This window comes from Aquila chrysaetos, chromosome 8 (genome assembly GCF_900496995.4).
Source record: "Aquila chrysaetos chrysaetos chromosome 8, bAquChr1.4, whole genome shotgun sequence".
Taxonomy (NCBI): Eukaryota; Metazoa; Chordata; class Aves; order Accipitriformes; family Accipitridae; genus Aquila; species Aquila chrysaetos.
This window is the reverse complement of record NC_044011.1, coordinates 1,591,608-1,613,836: the sequence shown is the minus strand read 5'-3', so window position 1 is coordinate 1,613,836 and position 22,229 is coordinate 1,591,608. Positions and strand designations below refer to the sequence as shown.

Sequence of the window (22,229 nt, the reverse complement as noted above, 5' to 3'; positions counted from 1 at the left end):
CCCCGTCCTCATCCCGGCTGCCCCCCTTCGCCCGCTGCCTGCCCTGCCTGCGCTTCGTGTGCCGTGCCACGCCATGCCAGGCCCCCCCCCCGCATGGCCCTCACCCCCCTTCGGTGCCGGGGGCGGGGGTCCCGTCCCCGGGAGGGGCTGGTGAGGCCCCGAGCCCCCCCCCCCCTCGGCTACCGGGGCCGGGACCCCCCCGGTGCTGGTGGGGTCTGGATCCCCCCCCCCCCCCATGGAGCAGAGCCCCCCACCCGCAATAAATGGCTGTACAGAGAGGCTGGAGCCTGCTTTGGGGGGGGGGGGGGGCTGCGGCCGTGGGGGGGGGGGGGTAAGGGGGGGTGCTGACCCCCGTGTGGGGGGGGGGGGTCACAGCCTGGGGGGGGGGTCTGGGCATCGGGGGGGGCGAGAGCTGCGGAGCAGGGCTGTGGGGTCAGAGCCAGGTGCCCCACGGACACCCCCCCGCCGCCGAGGGGAATGGTCCCTCCCAGCCCCACTTGCACCCCCCCCCAACCCCCCCTCCCCTCCGGTGAGGAATGGTCTCTCCCTCCTCCGCCCCCTCCCCGCCGACTCGTTGGCGCAGCCTCGCTCTTGGCGTTTCCTTTCCGGGGTCAGAGGTAGCGGCGGGGTTGCGCGCGGGGCCGGAAGCGGTTTCGCGGCGGGGTCTGCTTCCGGCGGGGACCGGCACCGGGCGGCGGCAGGTACCGCGGGCGGCGGGGACCGGGGAGTGGGCGGCGGGGACCGGGGCCTCGGGGGTGACCCATTCCCGCTCCCCGGGGCGGGCGGTTCCGGGCTGTGCGCGGGCGGCGGGCCCCGCTTGCTCGGCCCCCGGTGGGATGCGGGGTCCCGGAGGAGATAGGGCCGGCGGGGCCTTGGTGCCGTTCCCGGGCCCGGGAGTGCGGCCGCCGGGGTTGGGGGGGGGGACACGACCACACACGCTGTCCCTGGGGGGTTCTGCGTTCAGTCCTGGGGGACAGTTACCGGGGCTCCGGGGTTCGGTCCCGTTACCGGCTCCCCGGAGGCTTTGGACTCGGAGAGCCCCGGTTGTCCTGTGGTGCGGGCGCCCCCGAGGGCATCTTCCCCAGGGAAGCCGCGGGTGGGCCGCGGGTGGGCAGGGGATCCCCGTCGTGCCCTCTGCCCCCTGGATTCACCGGCGGGAACCGGGGCACCGGCTCTCCCCGGCAGCCCTCCCTGAGGCTGCGGGGCTTCCCTGCCCGGGCCCGGGCCCGGGGGCAGGAGCAGCGGCTGATCCTGGTCGCATCCTCCCGAAACCATCTTCACGCAGACCCCCACCGTCACCCCGGTGTTTAAAGCCGCTCTGTGCCTGGTCACCGGGGTGGGGTTTGGGGGGTGAGCGGGGACCTTCGGGCCGCGGCGACAGCTCTGAACGGAGCACGAACAGCGACTAGGAGCTGACAGCAGCAGAGATAACGGGCGGTTAAAATCTTTGCCCCTGTCTAATGGCAGTAATAAAGCCGCTCCTCTCCAGGCACCGATCTCGGGGTGCTTTTCCAGGTGTGGGCTCAGGAAACCTTGCGGCTTCTCCGGGGAGGGGGAACCGGCTCCTGCCCGAGGACAGGACTGTGGAGGGGCTCACCGGGGGGGCAGAGGGGCTGTCAGGGGTCCTGGCGCTGCTCTCCCTTCAGCTCCTTGGCAAACGTTGAACTGAACGGCTCCATCCGGAATATCCTGCGGTGATCCTGACGCTTGGAAAACGGCGTCGTTCGCTCGCATATCTTGATGGCTTAGGGGGGCTACCAGGCTGCTCTGGGTTTAGAGGTTCATGCTAGCGGTTGGCTTGTGCCATTATCACGGACACCTCCTCACTGCCTCGGGTCCGGGGTCTCCATAAAGACCCTGAACTTTATCCCCCTCCCGTGAGGGACCGATCGCACGGAGCTGAGGCGTGAGGAAGGACAAGGGTCTGTAGAGCACGGCGCTGCAAGGCTGGTGGCCATTGCTGCCCCCCACCAGCCCTCGGAGACCCTTCTCTTGCTGCGGTAATGGCAGCGCGAAGCCTCTCTCAGGCTGTAAACCTGCGCCGTCCCGAGTGTTTAACGTCCTGCTCTGCGTCACAAAAGCCGACAGTGGCTGTGCGGGACTGGGGCGAGAGGTGGCTGGGGTTTCGGTCACAGCATGGGGGGACACCAGATGCTGCCAGCGGGGTCCTGGGGGCAGGAGCCCTCCTGAATGTTCAGGCAGGCTGTGCCTCTTGCTGCCTTTTCGAGCCGGGGGTGGGGGGCCAGCACCCACCAAGGGCACCCTGGGGGGTGGTGGGAACAGGAGAGGGGCTGGTCCCCAAGTCTCAGCTGGTGCCAAATGGGGGTTCAGGCAACCACGCTGCCACCAAAGCCTTCTGAAAATGAGCGTGATGGTGCAAAGCGCTAACGAGGAAGATGCACGGGGTGGGGGTGTGGGTTGGGGGGGCCTGCGGCTCCAAGGTGGGTGTAGAGAGGGGTCAGCTGTGGGGAGGGCAGCACCCGGCCTGGCTGTGCTGTGAGGAGCCGTGGGCCAGCTGTGGGGACGCCTTCGCCTGCGAGGAGAGGCAGGACCTGGCCCCGGGGCCGGCTCGGCCCTTGGTGGGCAGCGGCTCAACTGAGCCGACACACGGGGTTGGGGGGAAACGTGGGATGCTGCGGGGTTCTACGGCACTTCCAGAGGTGGTTGCAGGCCCTGACACATCATGCAGGAGCAAGAGAGCGGCTCGGAGAAGTGACGGCTGAGCGCTGCCTGCTCCCCAGGACCCGGCAAGCGCGCGGCTGAGCTGCTTCTGCCCTCGGTGCACTGGGTGCCGAGGGGCTGCCGCGCCAGGAGCCTGCTTCTTCGGGCTCCCCAGGGCAGAGCTCACAGGGGAAGGACTGGGGCAAAGGGATTGTGAGCAAAAACAGCCAGTGGCTGGGCTGCCGTGCTGGCTCTGGGGAAATGCATTGTTCACGCAGCCCTCTGAGTTTCCCCGTTCCTGCCCGCGATGCTGGGGAGGGGACAAGCTCCCTGGGGGTCTCTGCGCCCACATTTTGTGCACGCTCGGATGCTGAACTTGGGCAGCAGCAGCTCCTGGCCTTTTGGACAAGTGGCTGTTCATGGACAGACCGAAGCCACAGCCCCGATCCTCCTCGTCTTTCTGCTTTACCACGGCCCTTGCCTGTCAGTCTGCTGCCTCTGGTCGCTGTCACTTGTGGCACCGGCACTGGTGGGTGCCAGCACATAACGTGCCCAGCAGGGTGACCTTTCCGAACACAGACACGGGCTCAGATTAACCCTGGAAGGTGCTTTAGGGAAAGCTACAAATTGGAGCGAGGACAGCTCACTGCGGAGCTCCACACCGTGCCCCTGCTGTGGGATCACAGCAGCATGTGGGGGTGCTCGAAAACCAAACAGCCTCAGCCCTGTGGGGACCTGACCGCAAATGTGACGGGGCCTGTCCAGTGGTTTACTGAAGACGTTGGATCACTCCATGGGTTTTTTTGGAGTGAGGTTTAGTGTCTAATTTAATATTTACCTTTTTTGTTTTAAAGGCATCTCTTCCTGCTAGGAAGCTCAGACGTGTGTTAGTGTCTGGTGAAACACCCGTAGTTGGTGTCTCTAAAAGGCTCGGTCCCTCTCGCTCTCCAGGTGTTTTATCTCCTGGCGCAGCGTTTGGTGCAAAGGCTGTAACTCTCAGAAGAGGTGACATGAGAATTAGCTGTTGAAGTCGTCATGTGAGCTGAGAAGACACATTAATAGGAAGTCGGGGGCGCAGGAGGAAAGGAGAAGCAATGTCACAAGATGGAAAGGCTTCTTACTGTAAGACATGTCATTAACATGCAAACGCGTGCTAATGAGAAGCTTGTGATTTGAATCTAAAAGCTGAGAGTGGAAGGGGGTGATGCTGGGGAGGGGGTGACACTGGAGAGGGGCTGACACTGGAGCTTTGCAGGGGCTGCTCTGGCCTTTCGCAGGGACAGGACGTGCCTTGGCACAGGTCCTGGGTCTGTTTTGGTGCCCAGTGTCCCGTTGGCGCTGGGCTGGGCTGCCGGCCTTTTGTCGCATGGACGTCTGTGGCAGCGCTCGCTGGGTATTAGTGCTTGATGTTGTCTCAGGATTTCACCGGCTGCCTCTCCTCCGCGTTTGCTTCCCGCTGGGATTCACGGGCTCGCTGCTGATGGTGGCATCGCCTCTCATCCCTACAGCCCCTCTCACCGCCTCCCACTTCATCCTCAAAACAGGAGGTCTTACCAGCAAAAAGAAACAAAATCTTTCCTCAAGTCTCAAGAGCCCTTTGGATTCCCAGCGCGGGTGCCCCTTCGGACTGTGTTACTGTCACCTGGGGTGTCCCTCCAGGCCGCGTGTGCCACTCACGCTTCCCCGGCCTGTTGTGTCGGCTGTCGGAGCTGCGCTGCTCAAGAGCCCCCGAAAGCGGCTCGCAGCTCGGCAGCCGGTGCGGTGCGGGCTGCGGAGGCTGTCTGAATGCATAATACAACACCGGGGTGCTCAATAATTTATCTGTCACCCAGAAAAAGGCACATTTATACACGCTCAGATCCAGCCCCTGCTCTTTCTGCTCTGAGCTTTCTCCTGCCTGAGGGAGCAGTCCCAGTCGGGGGGGGGGTCTCATCTGGGCTTAAAATATTTCTGCCAAACCCTGCTCTGTCCCATGGTGCTCCAAAGGTAAAGCCCTTTTCGCCGGTTCTTCCCCAGAAGTTGGTTATTGCCGGTTGGTTTGGGATGGGTGTGCTTCTGAAGCAGTGTTAAACCTCACCGGGAAGGCTGGGTTTTAATCACGGGTAGGTTTAGGCTGGCTGAGCTGCATGAGGGCTCACACCGGCTGCCATGCTCTGCTGTCTCCCCGTGCTCTGCCGCGTCCCTGGCACCGCAGAGTGGCCCCAGCGCTGCCTTGGTGTTGGGGGGTGTGGAGCCGGCAAGTCTTGCAAGGTGATTTTAAAGCGCTGTGAAAGTTGCGGGGTGGGGGGGGGGGGCTGCCTAAGTGCAAAGTGGTGTTTGAGGGAAGGAGGCGGTGACACCCTGCCGTAGAGGAGGAGGCAGCCCGTGCATGAGGTGATGTATTATTTAGCGCTCACAGATGTCTTTAACTTTTCTCAGTTTGAGATGGGCCCCTCGCTCGGAGCAGCGAAGGGCCGTGGTCGTTGCGGCTGATCCAAAGTGACAAGTCTTCCAGCTCCTTCCGAAGTGCCTCTGAGAGAGACTAGCGGGGACTTGACAGGAGTCCAGCTTTGTTCCTTTTCCAGCCCCGGTGCTCCCTGGGGGCTGGGACACAGAAGCCGCTGGCGCAGGGACCCAAAATTGCCCAAAATCAGGCTGTGCTCTGCTCTTGCAGTTGCTCCAGCTTACAGTGGGGCTCAGCAGCACCCCTGGCTTCGCCTGCCCCGTGGATTGCCCCTTCCTGCAGGTCTGGGCGCTGTCTTGGAGCATTCTTCCTCGGATGTTGCGTGGCTGCAGTCTCTTGGTTGTTGCAGGTGTGATCTGTTATAGACAAACAAAGCTCACTCAGATCCTGGAGGATGCAGAACTGCTGGGGCAGTAGCGAATGCCGCAAAGAATCTGTTCTTTTGGAGGCAAAATGTCCCTGAGCAGGAGTATTTTGCAGAGGAGGAGTTTGTAGCTGTGCCTTTGCTGTGGTGACTCGGAGGTGGCAGGGCTGGGGACTCACAGAACCCTGGCCTGACCTGTTTTGGCATCCTCTTTCCTTGTTTGTCTCCAGCGTGTGCTTAGTTGCGCGGTCCATTAACATAGTGGCCTCCTTGTGCCTTGCTGACGGAGAGGAAAAATTTTAATACAATGGTTGGCACGGGCTGCGTGAAAACAGCCTTCAGACCTCAACACCTCGCTCGCGCCGGGGTTGTGTGCCCGGCACTGCCAGCCGCTGCGGCTGGGACAGAGAGCAGCGCTTTCCCCTGCTGCCTTCCTGTTGCTCCGCTTGGCCAGAGTCGGGCATGAAACCCGGTGTCCCACTCCTGAAGTGAGCAGGCTCCTCTCTTCACCATGCAGGATGGGATCACCGACTCCTGAGGCTTTGCGGTTTGCCTTTTGCAAAACGTCGAGCCCCTGGGAACTTTGCATCTGTCCCTGCAGAGGAGGCTGCTGTAGCTTGAGGTGGCTCCGGGATCCCGGGGACAGCTCCCTTTTGGATCCCCGGCCTCCACGGAAACACCTTGAGGCCCCTTTTCCTGCTGCCGCGGCATCTCTGCGGGGTTTGCCATCTGCTGCTCTGGCCGCTGGCTGTAGCTGCCAGCTTGGCTCGCCGTGCTGTGAGCAAGTTCTGGGTGGCTGCCTCTGGGTCCCAGTGACACTTGCTGGTGACTCTGCAGACCCCCTGCACCTCTGAGCCTTTCGCAGCCAATCCCTCCTTCCCTGCAGTGAGCAAGAGGGAAGGAAGGTCTCTGCCTGTGCTGGTGAACGTGGGGTGCCAGGGTGAGATGGGGCAGTCCTGGCGTGAGCCCATGATGTCTTCGCTTCGGAAAGGGAGGCTCCTTGACAGCCCAAAAGCCAGTATTAGTCTTTTCCCTCCGGGACTGTATAAAACAGCCAGGATCTGATTTGGTAATAGGAATATTTGCCTTTAGAGGGAGAGAGGAGAAGGGGTATCCAGACACCCGAGGCCTGAGGGTCCCCTTCGTGTCTCCCCACAGGTGACGCACTGACTTGGCAGATGTTGCCCCGATTGACGTAGGACCCAAGTCACTTGGGCCAAGGATGAGCAAGCCGACAGACCTGCAGCACGACCTGGAACGAAGCCTCCCAGCCATAGCGTCCATCAGCACCTCGTTCTCCCAGAGCCAGGGCTTCTCCCCGTATTGCTACTTCTCTCCGGAGAAGAGGAAAGCCATCTCAGATGTGAGGAGGACCTTCTGCCTCTTCGTCACCTTCGACCTGCTCTTCATCTCTTTGTTGTGGATAATCGAATTGAATGTAAGTTGGGGGAAGCAAATCCGTGGACTCTTTGCCCTTTTAAGTTGTGCTTTTTCAGTTCAGTTCCCTCTGCATTAATTGCTCCGTTTCAAAAGTCTTGGGCCAAGTCTTTGTTTGTTCTTCCCAGCACTCTGCTGGTTTGCGCTGGCTGAGAAACCGCTGCACAGTTAGTGTAAACTAAAGTCCAGCTCATTTCCTGCAACTGGGCTCTGTTGTGGCTGTCCAGGGTCGTTAACACCGTCGCATGTAGCACTCTATGTTGTAGTGTAACAAGATCTGGGGCCCGTCAAATCGCCAGGTTGAGCAGTTGGCCAAATTTCTCTCCTGCTCCCCTTGCCTTAAGTGAAGCTGCTCCCTGTGTTTGCCAAGCAGCTGCCGGCTTTGCTGCAGTGTCTTGTTCTCAGAGCATCGGAGGAGCAGGGTAGGCTGTGCAGACCCTCCTCTCACCCACCCAGCTGTTGGGCAGAGACAAAAGGGCCTTTGAGCTTTGGCCCCAATATACTGCTACTAATCTCAGCTTCTGAAAGCCGGAGATGCTGCTCCACCGCACAGGGGACTAGGGAAGGGGAACGTGAGGGATTTGGTCCTTTCAGAAGTGGCTGTCACACCTGTGCAGGCTGCTGCGTTTGCTCAGTGTGTCAACTGTTGCAATGACCACAGAAATCCAGTTTATTTACCTCAGTCCCATCAGGTTGAAGTTATTCCCTGGGCTGTATTTTGTTTTTATTTTTCCTGAACTGGTCCCAACTGGTTTCAGCCGTGGTGGCAGTGGGTTTCAGGTACTACATGTCCTCCCGTGGAACAACCTGAGCAGAGAGGCAAGATGAACAGATAGACCCCAGCGCTTCTGCATGCAGCCCTGCCGGTGTCTGGCCTTTATTTATCAGCACTGGATCCTGCACTCACTTAGCGGCTCTTATCTCTGCCCTGTTTATCTCCTGGGTGTCTGCACTTAACAGATTGTCTCGGCCAGCAGCTCCCTCACCCTACCCGCTGCAGCTGGCTGCGCCGTGTCAAGAGCCTGAAGAGACCCCTGCTCCCCCCTGCCTAGGAAAAAGCATCTCTAAGCCAGCATTCCGGCAATGCCGATGGTGTCTTGCACGCCCGGCTTGGACCCCGGCTTCCTGCTCTTGTCCCTGTTCTTTGGGCTTTCTGGAGAGGTGCTGTCTACAAATCAAAATATCCAGCCCCAGGGAAATAATCTGCCAGCGCAGTCACCAGGGTGATTCTGAGCGTAGGTCTTGCAGGTAGCCATTAATGAGTGACTAACTGCTGATATTTGGGCCCTGAGCCGAGATGCTGCATATTTAAAGCTATTAGGACAGCTTATTTGCCTAGTTATGAAGAGCAACGATTTTATATCATGACTAATGCTTTTTTTATCAAACGGTTTCCTTCGCTGCAAGATAAGCTGAGCAAATTGGCCCTCGTTAAATGTCTGTTGCTTGCAAACTGTAATTCTGTGAGCTTGCTGCTCTCGGAGACAGAAAGTTGCCTCAGACAGTTCTTCTTCCTTGTTCACAGCAGTGGCTTGTATTTAAACTGAAGACACCTCCCAGAAATCATAATCCAAAGCCTTCCCTGTGTCTCGTTCGTCCTGCACCATCTCATAGCAGAGTCACGGTGTGGGGAAGAAGCTTTCCGTGGCAGCTCAGCAAAGCTGGCTGGCACAAGTCCTGTAGCCACAGATCAGATAAAGCAATAGAGCAGAACTGCTTTGCCCCCCTCTCCCTGAATATTAAGCACCAGCCCTGACCTAGAGGGACCGCTTCCCGATGGCTGCCTCTTCTGTCCTTGGACTGTCTGACAAGAGGGTGCCAGGACACCAGGCTGCCAAGAACTGGCCTGAGATCCACCAACTTGTTTCTCACAGATCATCAAACAGCTGTCAGCCTATACCAGCTTCCAGGCCAGCTGGGCTGCGTTCAAACCAATAGCCTAAAGGTGAAGCATTTGTTCCAGTTACCTGAGCCATCCGCTTCCTCATAAACAGCGATTCCAGGCTCTCGAGAACAGGATTTATGGTGTCAAAAGTACCAGGGCTGTCAGGCACAGATTGTCTCGGGGTGAGGCAAGAGAGCTCTTCTGTGAGCTTTTTCCATGCTCCCGTGCAATATCCCAGAAAGCGGTTTTGCCTCTTTCAGATTTCCTTGCAGGCTCTCTCTGTCTGTGCATGTCCCTCGTCCTCCTTTCCTTCCTCTTCCCCTTTGCCAGTACGTTTGAACCTGCCGGTTGACTTCCTCTGTCAGATTTCCTGGAGGGCAGCTCAGCACTGCTGTGAGCCATGGGAAGCCAGCTGGCCTGGAGGAAAGGAGAGTGGACCCCTCGGTGCTTTGCGCAACGAGGACGATCACAGCTTAAATTTCCCCCAGGTTGCTGAGTGACCCCCGAGACCCCTCATGGGGGAGATGTTTTGGTTGTCCAGTTGTGGGAGACGCTTTGTTCAGCGCGTTACTGAAGGTGCTAGAGAAGCAGTTTCCTGTGGTTTTTCATTTCTTCCACGTCTTCTCCTGTACAGCTGAAGTCTGTCACCTGAAGCCACGCGTCGAAGGAGTGGGCACAAGTGGGAGGTGTTGTTCGACCAAGGGCGTTAGGCTGTGAGAGTTGTGATCTGGTGGCACTGGATGTGCCAAGCCAAAGGAGCTGCTTTTCGGTGTTAGAAAGCTCCCACACAGAAGTGTTTAATGTACCCACGTGCTGCTCCAGCTCTGGCTACCCGACTCGTGCTCCTCGGTGTGAAACCGAGGGTGAAATGGGCTGTCGTATCCTCCCGTGGTCCTGCGTTGGCAGATGAGCCTGTGTCGTGCGTGCGGCAGGCATTTGTATGCCTGATGCATAACCTGACCTGGCGGTAACCTCCGGTCATCGCTTGGCCGGCTTCTTTCTACCATTAGTTTCTTATCAGTGCACTCAATAGCTTTCTGGTTTCCTGTCTCCCCTTCAGACCAAGGATGGCATTCAGAAGAACTTGGAGAATGAAATCATCGAGTACAATTTTAAGACCTCTTTCTTTGATATATTTGTGAGTATCCCAGACTGCTGCAGGTGAGGAAATAGCTTTGGAGCTGGGGGTGGTGCGGCCAAAGGCTGAGCAGGGATGGTCCGCGTGCCGGGGGTGAATGGGGTCTCCCTGCAGCCTTGCCGCTCGCCTGGCTCAGTGAAATTGGGCAGGTCGCAGCCCATCCTGTTGCAGCCTTGACCCCATCTGTCTAGGTGGCGAGGTCCTCGGGAGCTGGCCCGTGTCTGTGTCCTCCCAGCACCTGGCAGAGGGACAAGGGCAGTGACTAGTGTCGATGGCTTTTTGTTTTTAAAGGTCTTGGCTTTCTTTCGGTTTTTTGTGTTGCTGCTGGCCTATGCAATCGTAAAGCTGCGCCACTGGTGGGTCATAGCGGTAAGAAGGCAATTTTTGCTTTCCTGTTTTTAGTTTTCTCTCTCTGCCTAGAATTTGCAGGGATCTGAGATACGTAAATTTGTTTTTCAGGTCACTACATTGGTATCCAGTGCCTTCCTGATTGTGAAGGTCATCCTCTCCGAGGTTGGTTTCCTTGGGCTCACAGGAGATTGCTTTATGATTACCTGATGCTGCTGTTTTCCCATTTGTGTAAACTCCTTGTGGTTTCTGCTTTCTTCTGTGCAGCTTCTGACCAAAGGGGCATTCGGCTATTTACTTCCTATCGTCTCGTTTGTCATTGCTTGGCTAGAGACTTGGTTCCTGGATTTTAAAGTCCTAACTCAGGAAGCAGAAGAGGAACGATGTGAGTATTTTGCTCCTCTCTGGTAGGAGTTGGCAGATGAGACTACCAGGCCTGGGGTTTCTGCTGCTTTGGCAGCACCTTGACAGATATGACATTTATGGAGAAGTGATCTCCAGGCTGGCTGTGACGCTAAGTGCCTGACTCAATTCTGTTATGGTATATAAGTCCCTTCAGGGGAAGAAAATACCAGATTATAAAAAGCATCTTTTAATTGAGTGGAGAAAAATGTGCCAAATTCCCCAATGTCTGGATCCTGAAGCCAGACGTGTTGGAAACAGAGCTCACCTCCACATTGGAGAAAATGTTTTGAAACAATGGGACAAATGCCAGGCGGACTGTTGGACTCTCCCTCTCTGGATATCTGTCTTCGGATCTGGGCTGGAGACCTTTCAGAGAGGATTGCTTCAGTCACAGACACAATACAGGGGCGTGGCTTGAGTTACAGTGTGTGAAATCTGGTTGCTGAGGTCAGACTAAATGGAGATCGAGTCTGACCTAATGCTTTACAAACTACCCTGAAGTGCCAGGCACCTTTAACTTCCACTGGTCCTTCTAGGGAGAGGGTGCTCAGCCTGGACTGGCACGGCTGCCCACCCCTAAAGCAGCAAAAGGAGTTTGTCGCTCTCCCAGGCTTAACTGACGAAAGAGGATGGGGAAATGGCACGTAAACGAAGGAGTATTTGTCAAGCGGGGCTCGATCAGAAATGCACTGACTGACTGCAAAACACCAGAGGATGTTTGGGTCTTGCAAGGAGGCTTTAAGATGAAAAATGATCAAGTGTTTAATGCCTCTATTGGATTAGGCTCAGGTTCCAAATTGCTTCCAGGGGAAGCTCTTATTTAATTAGATGCTTAATCGCCTTTGGATTTGACAGGCAGAAGGGCCCATTGATCTCCATGCAGATAAAATGTCTCAAAGAAAAGATGAGGCAATAGGAGCTGAAAAGCTTGTGGGCTGGCTGGTGTCAGTGCAAAAAGACCAGCCGTATCTGGAAGAAAGTGGCTGGGAGGGTGGTTGAGTAGGAGTGGATGTGGTGGGGGCCCCAGGACCCCTTGGTGTTGAAGTGCTGGATGCCGTGTGGGTAAAACCTTGTGCTTTGGTTCGCAGGGTACCTGGCAGCCCAGGCTGCAGCCTCTCGCGGCCCCCTGCTCTACCCCGGAGCCCTTTCCGAGGGGCAGTTCTACTCCCCGCCAGAGTCCTTCGCAGGTAAGACATGCTCTCCTCCCCTTCTGCCATCACCTCGCTGGCAGCCGGACCGCCTCGTTTCCCAAGCTTGTTCCCCTCACGGCATTCCTCCTGGGTCTCCTCACCTCCATGATCGCCTCCTCCCTGAGCTCTGTCTCGTTATCCCAGCCCTTGGCAGTGGCGGGTGGCAGGGCCTCCAAGAACTGACACTGCAAAACGGGCTCCTCTCTCCTCACACTGCGCCTGTGCCTGGGCAGGGGAGGCATGGCCATGCTGTCTCTGTGCCATCTGCAGAGCGGAGTCGCACTCAGCCCCACGCACCTGGCTTCAGCTCTGTGGGAAACTGGAGCTTTTTGTGGTCTTGGGTTTAAATGCTCTTAGCTGCGGCTAAAGTACTTGAAAAGCGCTGCCCTCAGGATGAGGGCACGGGGGCGAGTTGCCACAAACAGGTGAGGATAAGAGCTGGCAGCACGCCACTGCCCTGTGACACCGCCTCGTGCCGGCTCCAGAGACCTCCCCTGCTCGGGAGCAAGGAGACGTCAGCCGGATCAGTTGTCTCAGTGTAGCTGACACCCGGTTCGTGCTCAGCCTTCCGGAGAACAGAGCAATGCCTGCCAGCCAGCTGTGGCGCAGAGGCATTCGGGAAGGCAGGGTCTGGGCTGTGTCGGGGTCGTCCCCACTGACAGCCCTTCCCATCGGATAGGGCAACAGGGATCGGATGCTGTCTGTCCAAGGGAGATTGTGCAAGTGGGGTCTTCATCAACTGGGTGTTCATTGTGTGCTTGCCCCTGCCAGGGTCGGACAACGAGTCGGACGAGGAAGGTACAGGGAGGAAGGCACTGACAGCTCAGGTAAACAGAGGCAGCGTGGCCTGAGGCTGGCTATCCCTGCCTGTCGGCTTCAGGCTGATCCAGGGCTGTGGGAGCCTCTGACAATCCCGTGGCCCCATCAGGGTGCTGTATCTGTAGAGCGCACCAGACTGCTGTCCCTCATTTCACAGCCTTCTGTTCTGGGGACATTTGGCTGAGGAGCTCTGCCTGCCCCATGGCACCAGGCTGTTCCCTGTGTACCTCGGGATCGGTGGCACCGTGGCCGCTGTGGGAGGGGGGAGTCCTCAGGGTAACACTTGACATTAACCCACTTCCCCAGGGCTGTGCGCTCTTCCCTGCAGCATCCCACAGGGATGTGATTCTGGCTCTGTCTCCTGCCTGTCCCTCTCTCCCCTTCCCTCTTCGATCACTGGTTATATGGTCACATACCAAGAAGGGCATCGCCTCAATCCTCCCCACTGAACTGTGGCTTGCAGGGCGGTCCTTCGCCTCCCCAAAGCCTGGCTGGGCACAGGCTGCTTTGTGCTCTTTTCCAAGTGGTTCTGCTGCCATTCAGCCCCAGTTCTGGCACCTCCACAGAAGGAAGCTCTGCGCATCCCATAGCCCTTTGCCTGCTGGAAACCCTTACGTTAAGGCGGGAGACTCACTGGTAGACGCAGCTGGTGTGTGGATACAAGCCAGGGCGGGGAGCGTGACTTTGAGCTCCAAAATGAGGCCTCTGTGACCCAAATTAAGAGATTTCTGCAGTGTGGTGATGGGAGATATCCCCTTTCCCTCTGCCAGCCCTGGGAGGGGGGTAGCAAGCCTTGCACGCGCACTTCAGGCTTTCTGCAAACCCAGCTAATGAAATGCTCCCTTTTCTCCTAGGAGAAAGAGTATGTCCGACAAGGCAAAGATGCAATGGAGGTTGTGGACCAAATCCTCGCCCAGGAGGAGAACTGGAAGTTCGAGAAAAACAATGCAAGTGTCCCCCCGCCCCACCTGCCGGGCAGCGCTGCCGGCAGAAAGCACGGATGGCTTAGCAAAAACGGGAGGACAAATGAGGCTTTTGAAACCTCCTTGCGACATGAAAAATTAACAAGCGTTACAATTACCTGATTGAATTAGGAATCTATTCCAGTTCAGTTAAATGTAAAATCCCCTCTTATTTAATTAGACGTTTAATTGCCTTCCTGTTTGACAGGAGAGAGCCCATCACTCCTCCCTCTAGACAGCAGGCGGGCAGGGGCGGACAGCTCACCTTTGGTAGGCGTCGGGATGAGGAGCCGCAGCCGCAGCCGCTGGCGTGGGGAGGAGTGGAGGCATGCTGGCCCTGCAGCGGTGCTGGAGGGCCCCATTGCTGCAGCTTATGCCCTTGCTCCACAGCAAGGTGCCTTTGAGCACCCTGGGGAGACCAAGCCAAGCTGAGTTCTGGCCTTTCTGGCCAGCTTTGGTCCATGTGGGACCAGGGGAGTGTGGGGCACAGACTGCTCCTCATGCCCCAAAGCTGTTTGTGTCACCCCTTCCCCAGGACAGGGACCTTGTGGGAGCTGGAGTATAAATCGGGGATGTGGCTTTGCCGAAGGGGTCTGCAAGTTGCACCTCTTGCTTCAGGCAGCAGGGAGGCGCACAAAGCAAAGCGGGCCCTGCCCTGCCTCTTTCCTCACTGCGCTGGTTCATTCCCTGAGCTATGGTAGAGTTTTCTGGGGTACCTGGAGCTCCTTTTCTCTCTCCAAAGGGTGGAGAGAAAGGGGCAGTGTCTCTGCCTGCTAAAACCAACATTGCTTTCTGCTTGTGGGCTCGCAACGTGATTGGGGTGAGAGTCCTGCAAACTGCAGTCTCATCTGGTGTTTAAAATTCCCCTGTCAAGTGATCCATTGTCTGATGCCAAACTAGCTGGGCAGATTGTTTTCTTTATCCAAAGGGGGATGGATTTAAATAGACTAATCAGAGTTTAACACAGGGCTAATGATGAAAGGTTATCATCTGTCCATCCCTAACCCCTCCAGGGAGTCTCTTCTCAGATGTAGGTAACAACAGCAGTGTTGGCAAACTAACCCCTTTCTCTTACCCTGGTGTTGGTAGCTTGCTACAAAGAGAATTTGACCTTGACGTGGAGTTTGCAGGCTGGCATGGGGCGGATTCTTTTTCTGTCTCATCACTGCTGCCGCTCTGGATATTGTTTTGTTTATGGAAATTTGTGCATGTGCATCTGAAACGTGCTCAGTGCAGTTCCCATGCTGGGGTCACTGCCTCTTGTGGGGGGACAGTTGAGGGCTGGAGAGGGTCCTCCAGAATGACACACAGGGCAGGATGGCTCCTGCAGCCGCAGCGTTTGCAGACCTTAACCGGATGGAAGCGATTTATTTTGCTAACGTAAATGTAACTTTCTTATTTCTTGCACAGGACTTTGGTGACGTTGTTTACACTTTTGAAATACCTTTCCATGGCAAGACCTTTATTTTAAAGGTAAGAACCTTCCTGGATCGCTTCCTTAGTCTGTGTGGTACAGGCAAAGAGCAACTGCTCTGCTCGGAGCCACGGCTCAGCTTTCATGGTCTCTCCTAGCCCTGGCAGGACAGGTCAGGCTGCAAAGCACACTCTTTGCTTGAGACAGATGAACTGCACTGCACGCTCTAGGGAATCTCTCCAGGAAAGCCCCTTGGCTGGCAGACAAACTCCCCAGCAAATATGCTGGGCCCCAGTCTCTGCTGGTAGAAGTGGGAGCAGGTGACTGCAAGACTCGCTTCCAACCCCAGCATCTAGGACTAATCTGACCAAGGAGGCTAATTGGAACTAATTGCCAGCAAGACCAGGGCTGAGTGTGCGTCTGCTGCTGCCTGGCATTGAGAAGAGCTGCTCGGAAGTGCCTTGCTCTGTGCCCTCTCGCTGGAGTGGCTTGGCTGTAAACCACGCTTTAATGAAGCATTGGTGCTGCGGTGGCTTTTCTTTGTTCCAGTGCATATGTTGCCTCGCTGGCAGGAGCTGCCAATGGAGCAGCTCTGTATTTGCGAGAAAAAGCTGGATGGTCCCACTTTACTGCATTAACCATTTGCCTCCAAAGATCCCCTGTCCCACGGGGATGTCGAGAAACGAATGTTGCCTTTGCCGGAGCTCAGAATAGCTTTTCAGCAACTTCCCAAAGCAATCGCGCACACAGCAGAACTGCTGATAAAGTGGGGTGAGGGTGGGAGAGGAGCCAGCCTGAGTCAGCCCCAAGGTCCGTCTGTCTCGCCGTGTTACAGACAGACACTTGCCCTCTCTTATACCAGCACAGACCTCGGCAGGCAGCAGTTCAGGGACTGCCGAAACCTGAGGTCTGGTCTGTCCTCTCCAACTCTGTGTGTGCCCTCCAGGCCCCTGGGAATGAGAGCACTGTGGCAGAGGGGTGACAGCCTTGGCTTTGCATGCACTTGAGCCAAGCCTGCCTCGCCGCTCCTGTCCTGTATTATCCCAGTTGTTCTTTGTGATCTGCCCTGCGTTCCTTAAAAATAATCTTACCAAGGTGGAGCAGGGGACTGGCTAACTGCTCTGGCTCTGTCCTCAGGCTTTCCTGCAGTGCTCTGCTGAAACAGTTTACCAGGAGGTTATTCTCCAGCCCGAGAAGATGATCCTGTGGAACAGAACAGTGGCAGCTTGCCAGGTAAGCGTGCCGGACAAAGATGGCTTAATCACAGGAGCTCCTTGGAGCGGAGAGTTGGAGCTTCCCAGTCCAACACCGGCTGTCGGCGGTGCCGAGGCCCTACTGGAGCTTAGCTGGATCCGAGTCACTGAGGCGTTAAATCTCCACTGTTCATCCGTACGATCCGAATGCTCTGCGGTAGCCAGCTGCATGCATGTGCCCATCCAAAAGCCCATGAGGTGGGCAGGGAGATGGGCCAGCGGCTGAGCCAAGCCTGCTTTTGCTTGGTAGGGTTTGGGCGTTTTGTGCTGTTGGTGTGGCAGGGATCTGGAGGCAATGCCTGTCCCCCCCTGGAAAAGCAGAGGGACCAGTCCCAGAGCAGGAGACAAACCTGTGCACACACTGCCAAAGAGCTTGTCCCCCTCAGCCTCAGATCAGCTGCTAAAGACACTCTAGTTGCTTTGAATCCTGGTGCTGTTTTAGGGGAGGGTCCGTATCACCCAGCTGTTGGCACGTGTGGACCTGCAGGCACAGTCTGAAGAAATGTCTCTTCTTTCCCTACCTCCCCCCCCCCCCCCCAGATCTTGCAGCGGGTTGAAGACAACACGATCGTCTCGTACGACGTGGCAGCTGGGGCTGCAGGCGGTGTTGTTTCCCCAAGGTCAGTTTATTCCACTGTCTGTTTTGTACTGAGCCCCTAAACACCCTCCTAAAATGTGGAGAGAAGCATCGGACTGTAGTGAGAGCATTCTGCCCCAGCTCTGCCCCTCTTCACTGGCTGGGAGCTCCCAGAGTCAACGAGGCAGGGCTGGCTGGCTGTGCGGGTAATGCTCCCAAAGGCAAGAAGCCCCTGAAGTCTCCTCCAGACCTTTCTGGCAGGAGTCTCGAAGCTCAAAAGCTGTCTCAGTCAGTCAGTCGGTCTCCCTGATAAGTGCTGTGCTGTGCTTTGTCTGTATGTTGACATACCCCTGCCACAGCCTTTCCCAGCAGTCCGGAGAGCAGGATCTGCTCCTTCAAAGTCCCATGCACATTTTAAAGCAGTCAGCGCCCTTTCTTTGCTTAGGGATTTTGTGAACGTGCGCCGGATCGAGAGAAGAAGAGACAGGTACATTTCCTCAGGGATGTCGACCACGCACAGCCTGAAGCCTCCGCTCTCCAAGTATGTCAGGTAAGAGGCAGGTTCTATTTTTTTAGCTGGTATCTGACACACACGCTTTGCTTAAGCTTAGGGCAGAGAGCCACTTAAATGAAAACCCTGCTGTCTTTCTGGCAGCGTTTGCAGGAAGCTAATCTATTTGTGGAACTAAACCTTGCTTCCCTTGTTCTTCTTCCTTTGTTAAAGAAACTCTCTGTGCTGTTCAGTGTTGCTCGGGTGTTTCCCAGCTCAGGGGAGTGGAGGTGCTGACCAGTAACAGCACAAACCCCAACCCAGTCTGCATCCTGTTTATGTAACAGTTAATTCCCAAACAGGGCCAGCTGCCATTTCTGAGGGGCAGTAAACAGCTGACTGTGGCTCGCTTTGAGCCTCTCGGATGCCTTTTGCTTCTTGTAAGCCAGTCACTTACTGACTTTAAAGGCTGTGGACATTGAGAGATGGCCCCGTGGGTGAAAAAAGCTGCGTCAGGATGGACTGGCTCCCAAAGTGTCGGCAGGTCTTTGGCCTCTCCCCTTCCGAAGGGACAGCTTCGCCTGGCTGGTGATAGATCTCGGCGGGGTTAGTCTCATCAAACAAGGACTCCTTGTTACTGTCTGCTCCACTGCCTGGGGCCCAGCTGTGCCACTTCGCGCACTGACTTTGTTTTTCCTAATAATCTGGTTACAGTAATTGACATTTTAACTCAGAGCCGTTATAGCTGCCTCAGTCTATTTAAGAGCTGGGGACTTCAGGGCCTAGAAAAATCTTTTTACAAATGTATGCAGCAAAAATAGTGTGTTCCTGAACAGGGAAGGGAAATCTGTATTTGGGCTCTGTGTGTGAGCACAGCTCTCGTCTCTGAGACAGATCAGATGGTGCGAAGAAGGATCTGGGGGCTGTAGTGACAAGGCTCCCCGCGCCAAGCCTGTCCTGACTGCGCAGGGTTTCCCTGGCCGCTTGGCTTTCCTGGGACCTCTTGTTTGCACCCATTTCCACAGGGTTGTGCCTCGGAAACCTCCCCGCGGTGAAGAGCCGGCGTCGGCTGGGCTGGCACAGTCCAGAGGCAGAGGCTGCTTCTCAGCCGGCAGCCCTGCGGCAGCCCTGGCACCACCGCTGCCAAGGCACCTGTGGGAAACCTGCCTTGCCGTGCTTGCTCGTGTGCCTTGCAGCCAAAGCAGATACCTTCCCGGGCACTCTGCGCATCTGCTCTTACCCCGCTGGGCTCTAGTCCTCGCTGCCAGGCAGAGGGGGTGGCTGCTGCTGCAGGAGCTAGCGCAGGATCGGTGCGGTGCACCCCAGAGCGTTAGCGAACGGCTTTTCATCCGGCCCCGGCTCTGACTGTGTGCTCTTGGTTCCCCACAGGGGTGAGAACGGGCCCGGAGGATTCATCGTACTGAAATGTCCCAGCAACCCCAGGGTCTGCACGTTCATCTGGATTCTCAACACGGACCTGAAGGTAAAGCCAGTTCTTTGCTGATGCACGAGCGCTGTGGCCGTATCCCGTCCCCAGCAGGGCTCACCAGCAGGCTCCGGCATCCCCTGCGTAGCGCAGGCTGTGTGCTGAGGACCTGCTCTGTGCTCCAGCGGCTGCAGTCCCGCTGGCTGCTTCTGGAAGCGGCTCATTATCAAAGGCTGCCCTAAAGGGACTTGAGTTTTGCAGGTGGAGGTTAAACGCTGCCTGAAAATCACCCTCTTTCCCCCTGAAGTTGCCCCAGTGTGAGGTGGGGAAGCTTTTCCTTACCTGGCAGAGATTTTGCTTAGGAGTTTCACATCTCTGTGTGCAGGACTGGGGGAGAGGAGATTTTTATCCTCTTTGAGAACCGAAAATAGTGGGGCGTGTGAAGTGTTGTCTGGCTGCTGGCTGTTCCCAGGAACCCGCTGAAGGGGCGATCCACTCGCCCCTGCGTGCCCTGCTCCCAGACACCCTGGTACAAGCACGGCCACCCCTGGAGTGCGTGGGGCTGTGTCCGCACCTGGGGAAAGGCGCTTTGGCCGTATGAGGTGACCCAGATCTGGAGCTATTTACAGAGCTGCGTGTCGAGTCCTTGCTGGTGGCCCAGACAAAAGGCAGCGCACGAAGGGAGCCGGGGTCGGGCGGATGGGGGGAGCGGAGCTGGCCCGTTTTCTTCCTCCGCTGAAGGTTGACGTGGTAACGGCGCTGCAGCAGCGAGCACAAAGGCTCCATTCATCAGCGCTCTGCTGCAAAGCTGCGCGGCCCCCTCCCCTCCCACGTCCCTCCCTCCCCACAAAGTAGATCAGCTCCTGCCTGCCTTCTGAAACGCTTTGGAAAGGATTTGCAGAAGCGCTTGCCTGGGCAGCGAAAGCAGGGGCAGAGCAGAGCGTGGCTTCGTGCCCCTTTGCGCTGGAGATGTTTTCCTTCACGGATCTGGCTCCGATGCCTCTTCCGCCCCTCTGTAACGAGCGGGTTGGGAGGGATAACGAACCCACTTGGTTGTGCAAGATGGGGCTCAGAAAGGAAAGATGTTCCTTGTGCTTCCCGGGCCGGAGAGCGCTCGCCCACTGCCTGCCTCCGCTGCTGGAAGAAATGCCGTAGCGGCCGAGCTATTAATAACCCGCCTGTCAACTGCTTCCACCATCTTCCTGAAGGGCTCTGCTAGTGCCCAGACCCCTCTTCTGTGCTGCCTTGTTATTTCCTTTGGCCCTGAAGAAGTATTTATAGTACATGGCTCATCCCTTCCTGCGACGAAGGGTGAGAATTACACACGTGTGTGTGTGTTTGTGTCTGTGACGGAGCTTCGCCCTGGAGCTCGTTTCAGGGATGTGTCTGAAATGGCCCCTGGACCAACGGTCTCGCAATCTCCTGCCCCCGTGCCGCAGTGAAAATCTGCTCCAGGGAAGAGTCTCTGCCTCCTGAAACACCCCAGTCCAAGCCGGGGGGAACCTCCTGTGCCTACCTGACCCCCCAGGACAGTTGGCAAGCCATCCCGGCCTGAGCTGCCCTCACTTGGGACCCCTTCTCTGCCCTGGGACCCTGCGCAAGCCCCCGGTGCTGCTCCCAGCCCTACCTCAGCTCCCTTCCCCCGCAGAAGCAAAGATTACTTTTTTTTTTTTTTATGCATCTCACATAATAGAACACAGGCCGAGGCGGTTGGGGTTGAGTCGTGCAGGGCTTTTTAGAGAAATCAAAACGTGTTTCAGTTCCTCCCCCGGAGCAAGCTCCTTGAAAGCGGCAGCTCCCCGCTGCGGTGCTCGTGCATCCCTCAACCCTGGCTGACACCGCTGGGTCGGGATGGGGGGCAGACCCGAGCCCTGAACCCAGCGATGCCTCCTCCGTGCTGCCTTGACTCACGGCTCCGTGCTCGTCTGCTTTCCCCGCAGGGTCGCCTGCCCCGTTACCTGATCCACCAGAGCCTGGCCGCCACCATGTTTGAGTTCGCCTTCCACCTCCGCCAGCGGGTCAGCGAGCTTTCCGGCAAGCCGTGAGCAGCGGGGACCTGCCCTCGCCAGACATTCCTCTGCCCTCTCTCCTCTGCAGCCGGGGGACAGCCGGGAGAGGACCCTGCGGCCCCCAGGCCCTCACCGTGACCCCCCCAGGGAGGATGCCCCATACTAACAGCGCTGAGATGAGGCCGGGGCTTGCTCAGCTCCTTCTGCCACCACGGTTCCCCTTAACCAGGGCCCTGAAACCACTGACTTTTGTGTGCCAAACCCCTGCCCTGCCCTCCTCTGGGTCCGACCTCCCCCCATCCCCTCACGCAGGGGTCGGGGGCTCATCTGTGACCCCCAGACTCCTGTACTTCTGCCCCAGTTCGATGAGAAAGAGGGGCCAGAGGAGAAGGCCACGTTACGGTGAGGACACGGGTCCGTCCCATCACCGTCTGTCCAGCCGAAGCCCCGTGCCGGGCTCTGCCCCTCTGCATGTGGGGGCAAAGGCGCAGCTTCTGCCCGGCTCGCATCCGTTGTTCCCCCCGGGGGCTGTGCCCCCCACCTGGCTATCTGCAGGAGGGGATGGGGGGTCCGTGCAGGGGACCCCTCTGGGGCTGTTCCCTGGTGCTTCGGGCTCCCCAAGTTTCCCCCTGGGGCTTGGCTGAGCTCATCCCCCCCCGCCTCACCTGCAGCTCCGGGTGGAGGCAGAATGTGATTTGCCTTAAGCGGAGACTTTTATCCTTTTCGGGGGGTGCGGGGGGGTGGGAGGAGGGGGGGGGGGGAATGCGGGGGCGACTGCGCCTTCTTTCTACCTGTGAGCGCTGGTGCCGTGTTCTGCACTATAAATGGAAACAGCGCGAAGCCGCCCGCACGCGGGGGCAGATGCCGGCAGCGCTGCGGGGAGGGGGGAGCACCCACGCCAGGCCCCCCTGGGCTCTCTGCCCCCCGCACCGGCCCCCCACGCCTGTGAGGGGTGACGCCTCCGGCCGGCACCTGTCAGAATTAAAAGCCTTCCACTGTTTGCAGCTCCTTGTCTTCCACATGCCCTTTGTAACCCGAGCGAATAAAAGCGAAGAGGAACGCTGGCCCAGCCGGATCGTGAGCAGTCGCGGGGCTGGGGCCAGCCCAAAGCCCCCCCACGCTGAAAGAACCGGGTCCTCCAGGCTCCTTTGGCCACTGGCCGTGGGCATCACCGTCGCCCATCCCGTGGTGGCACCGGCAGCTCCTGGCCATCGGCGTGGAGCGTCTGCATCCGCGCTGGTCACCCCCGGCAGAGGTTTCCCCGAACGTCCCCTGGAGCGGGACCACCGCGGCCGGAGGGGGCTGCAGACCCGCGTCTGCCGGGGCAGCGGCCGCAGCCACGTGAGCCCCGGCCGCTGGCGCCCGGCGAGCACCCGTCTGTTCGCGGCCCCCATCTGTTGCCCCTACA

At 57.8% G+C, this 22,229-nt stretch overlaps 1 protein-coding gene across 3 annotated transcripts; it reads left to right on the top strand.

Moving 5' to 3' along the window:
- Positions 1 to 596: 596 nt before the first annotated feature.
- STARD3 (StAR related lipid transfer domain containing 3) lies at positions 597 to 21,825 on the top strand. 3 transcript variants are annotated; one of them, XM_030023110.1, is made up of 15 exons: positions 597 to 701; positions 6,627 to 6,906; positions 9,851 to 9,928; positions 10,220 to 10,297; positions 10,388 to 10,441; positions 10,544 to 10,661; positions 11,770 to 11,868; positions 12,643 to 12,698; positions 13,545 to 13,637; positions 15,063 to 15,125; positions 16,204 to 16,299; positions 16,860 to 16,939; positions 17,342 to 17,446; positions 18,776 to 18,869; positions 20,753 to 21,825. In XM_030023110.1, exons 2-15 carry the CDS (start codon positions 6,691 to 6,693, stop codon positions 20,855 to 20,857), a joined length of 1,335 nt encoding a protein of 444 aa, XP_029878970.1. In that variant the 5' UTR covers positions 597 to 701; positions 6,627 to 6,690; the 3' UTR covers positions 20,858 to 21,825. The 3 variants fall into 3 exon arrangements, with proteins under 3 accessions (XP_029878970.1, XP_029878971.1, XP_029878972.1); XM_030023111.1 differs by having other exon boundaries at positions 623 to 714; positions 6,624 to 6,906; XM_030023112.2 differs by lacking the exon at positions 597 to 701 and adding an exon at positions 3,632 to 3,783.
- The last annotated feature ends 404 nt before the right edge of the window (positions 21,826 to 22,229 follow it).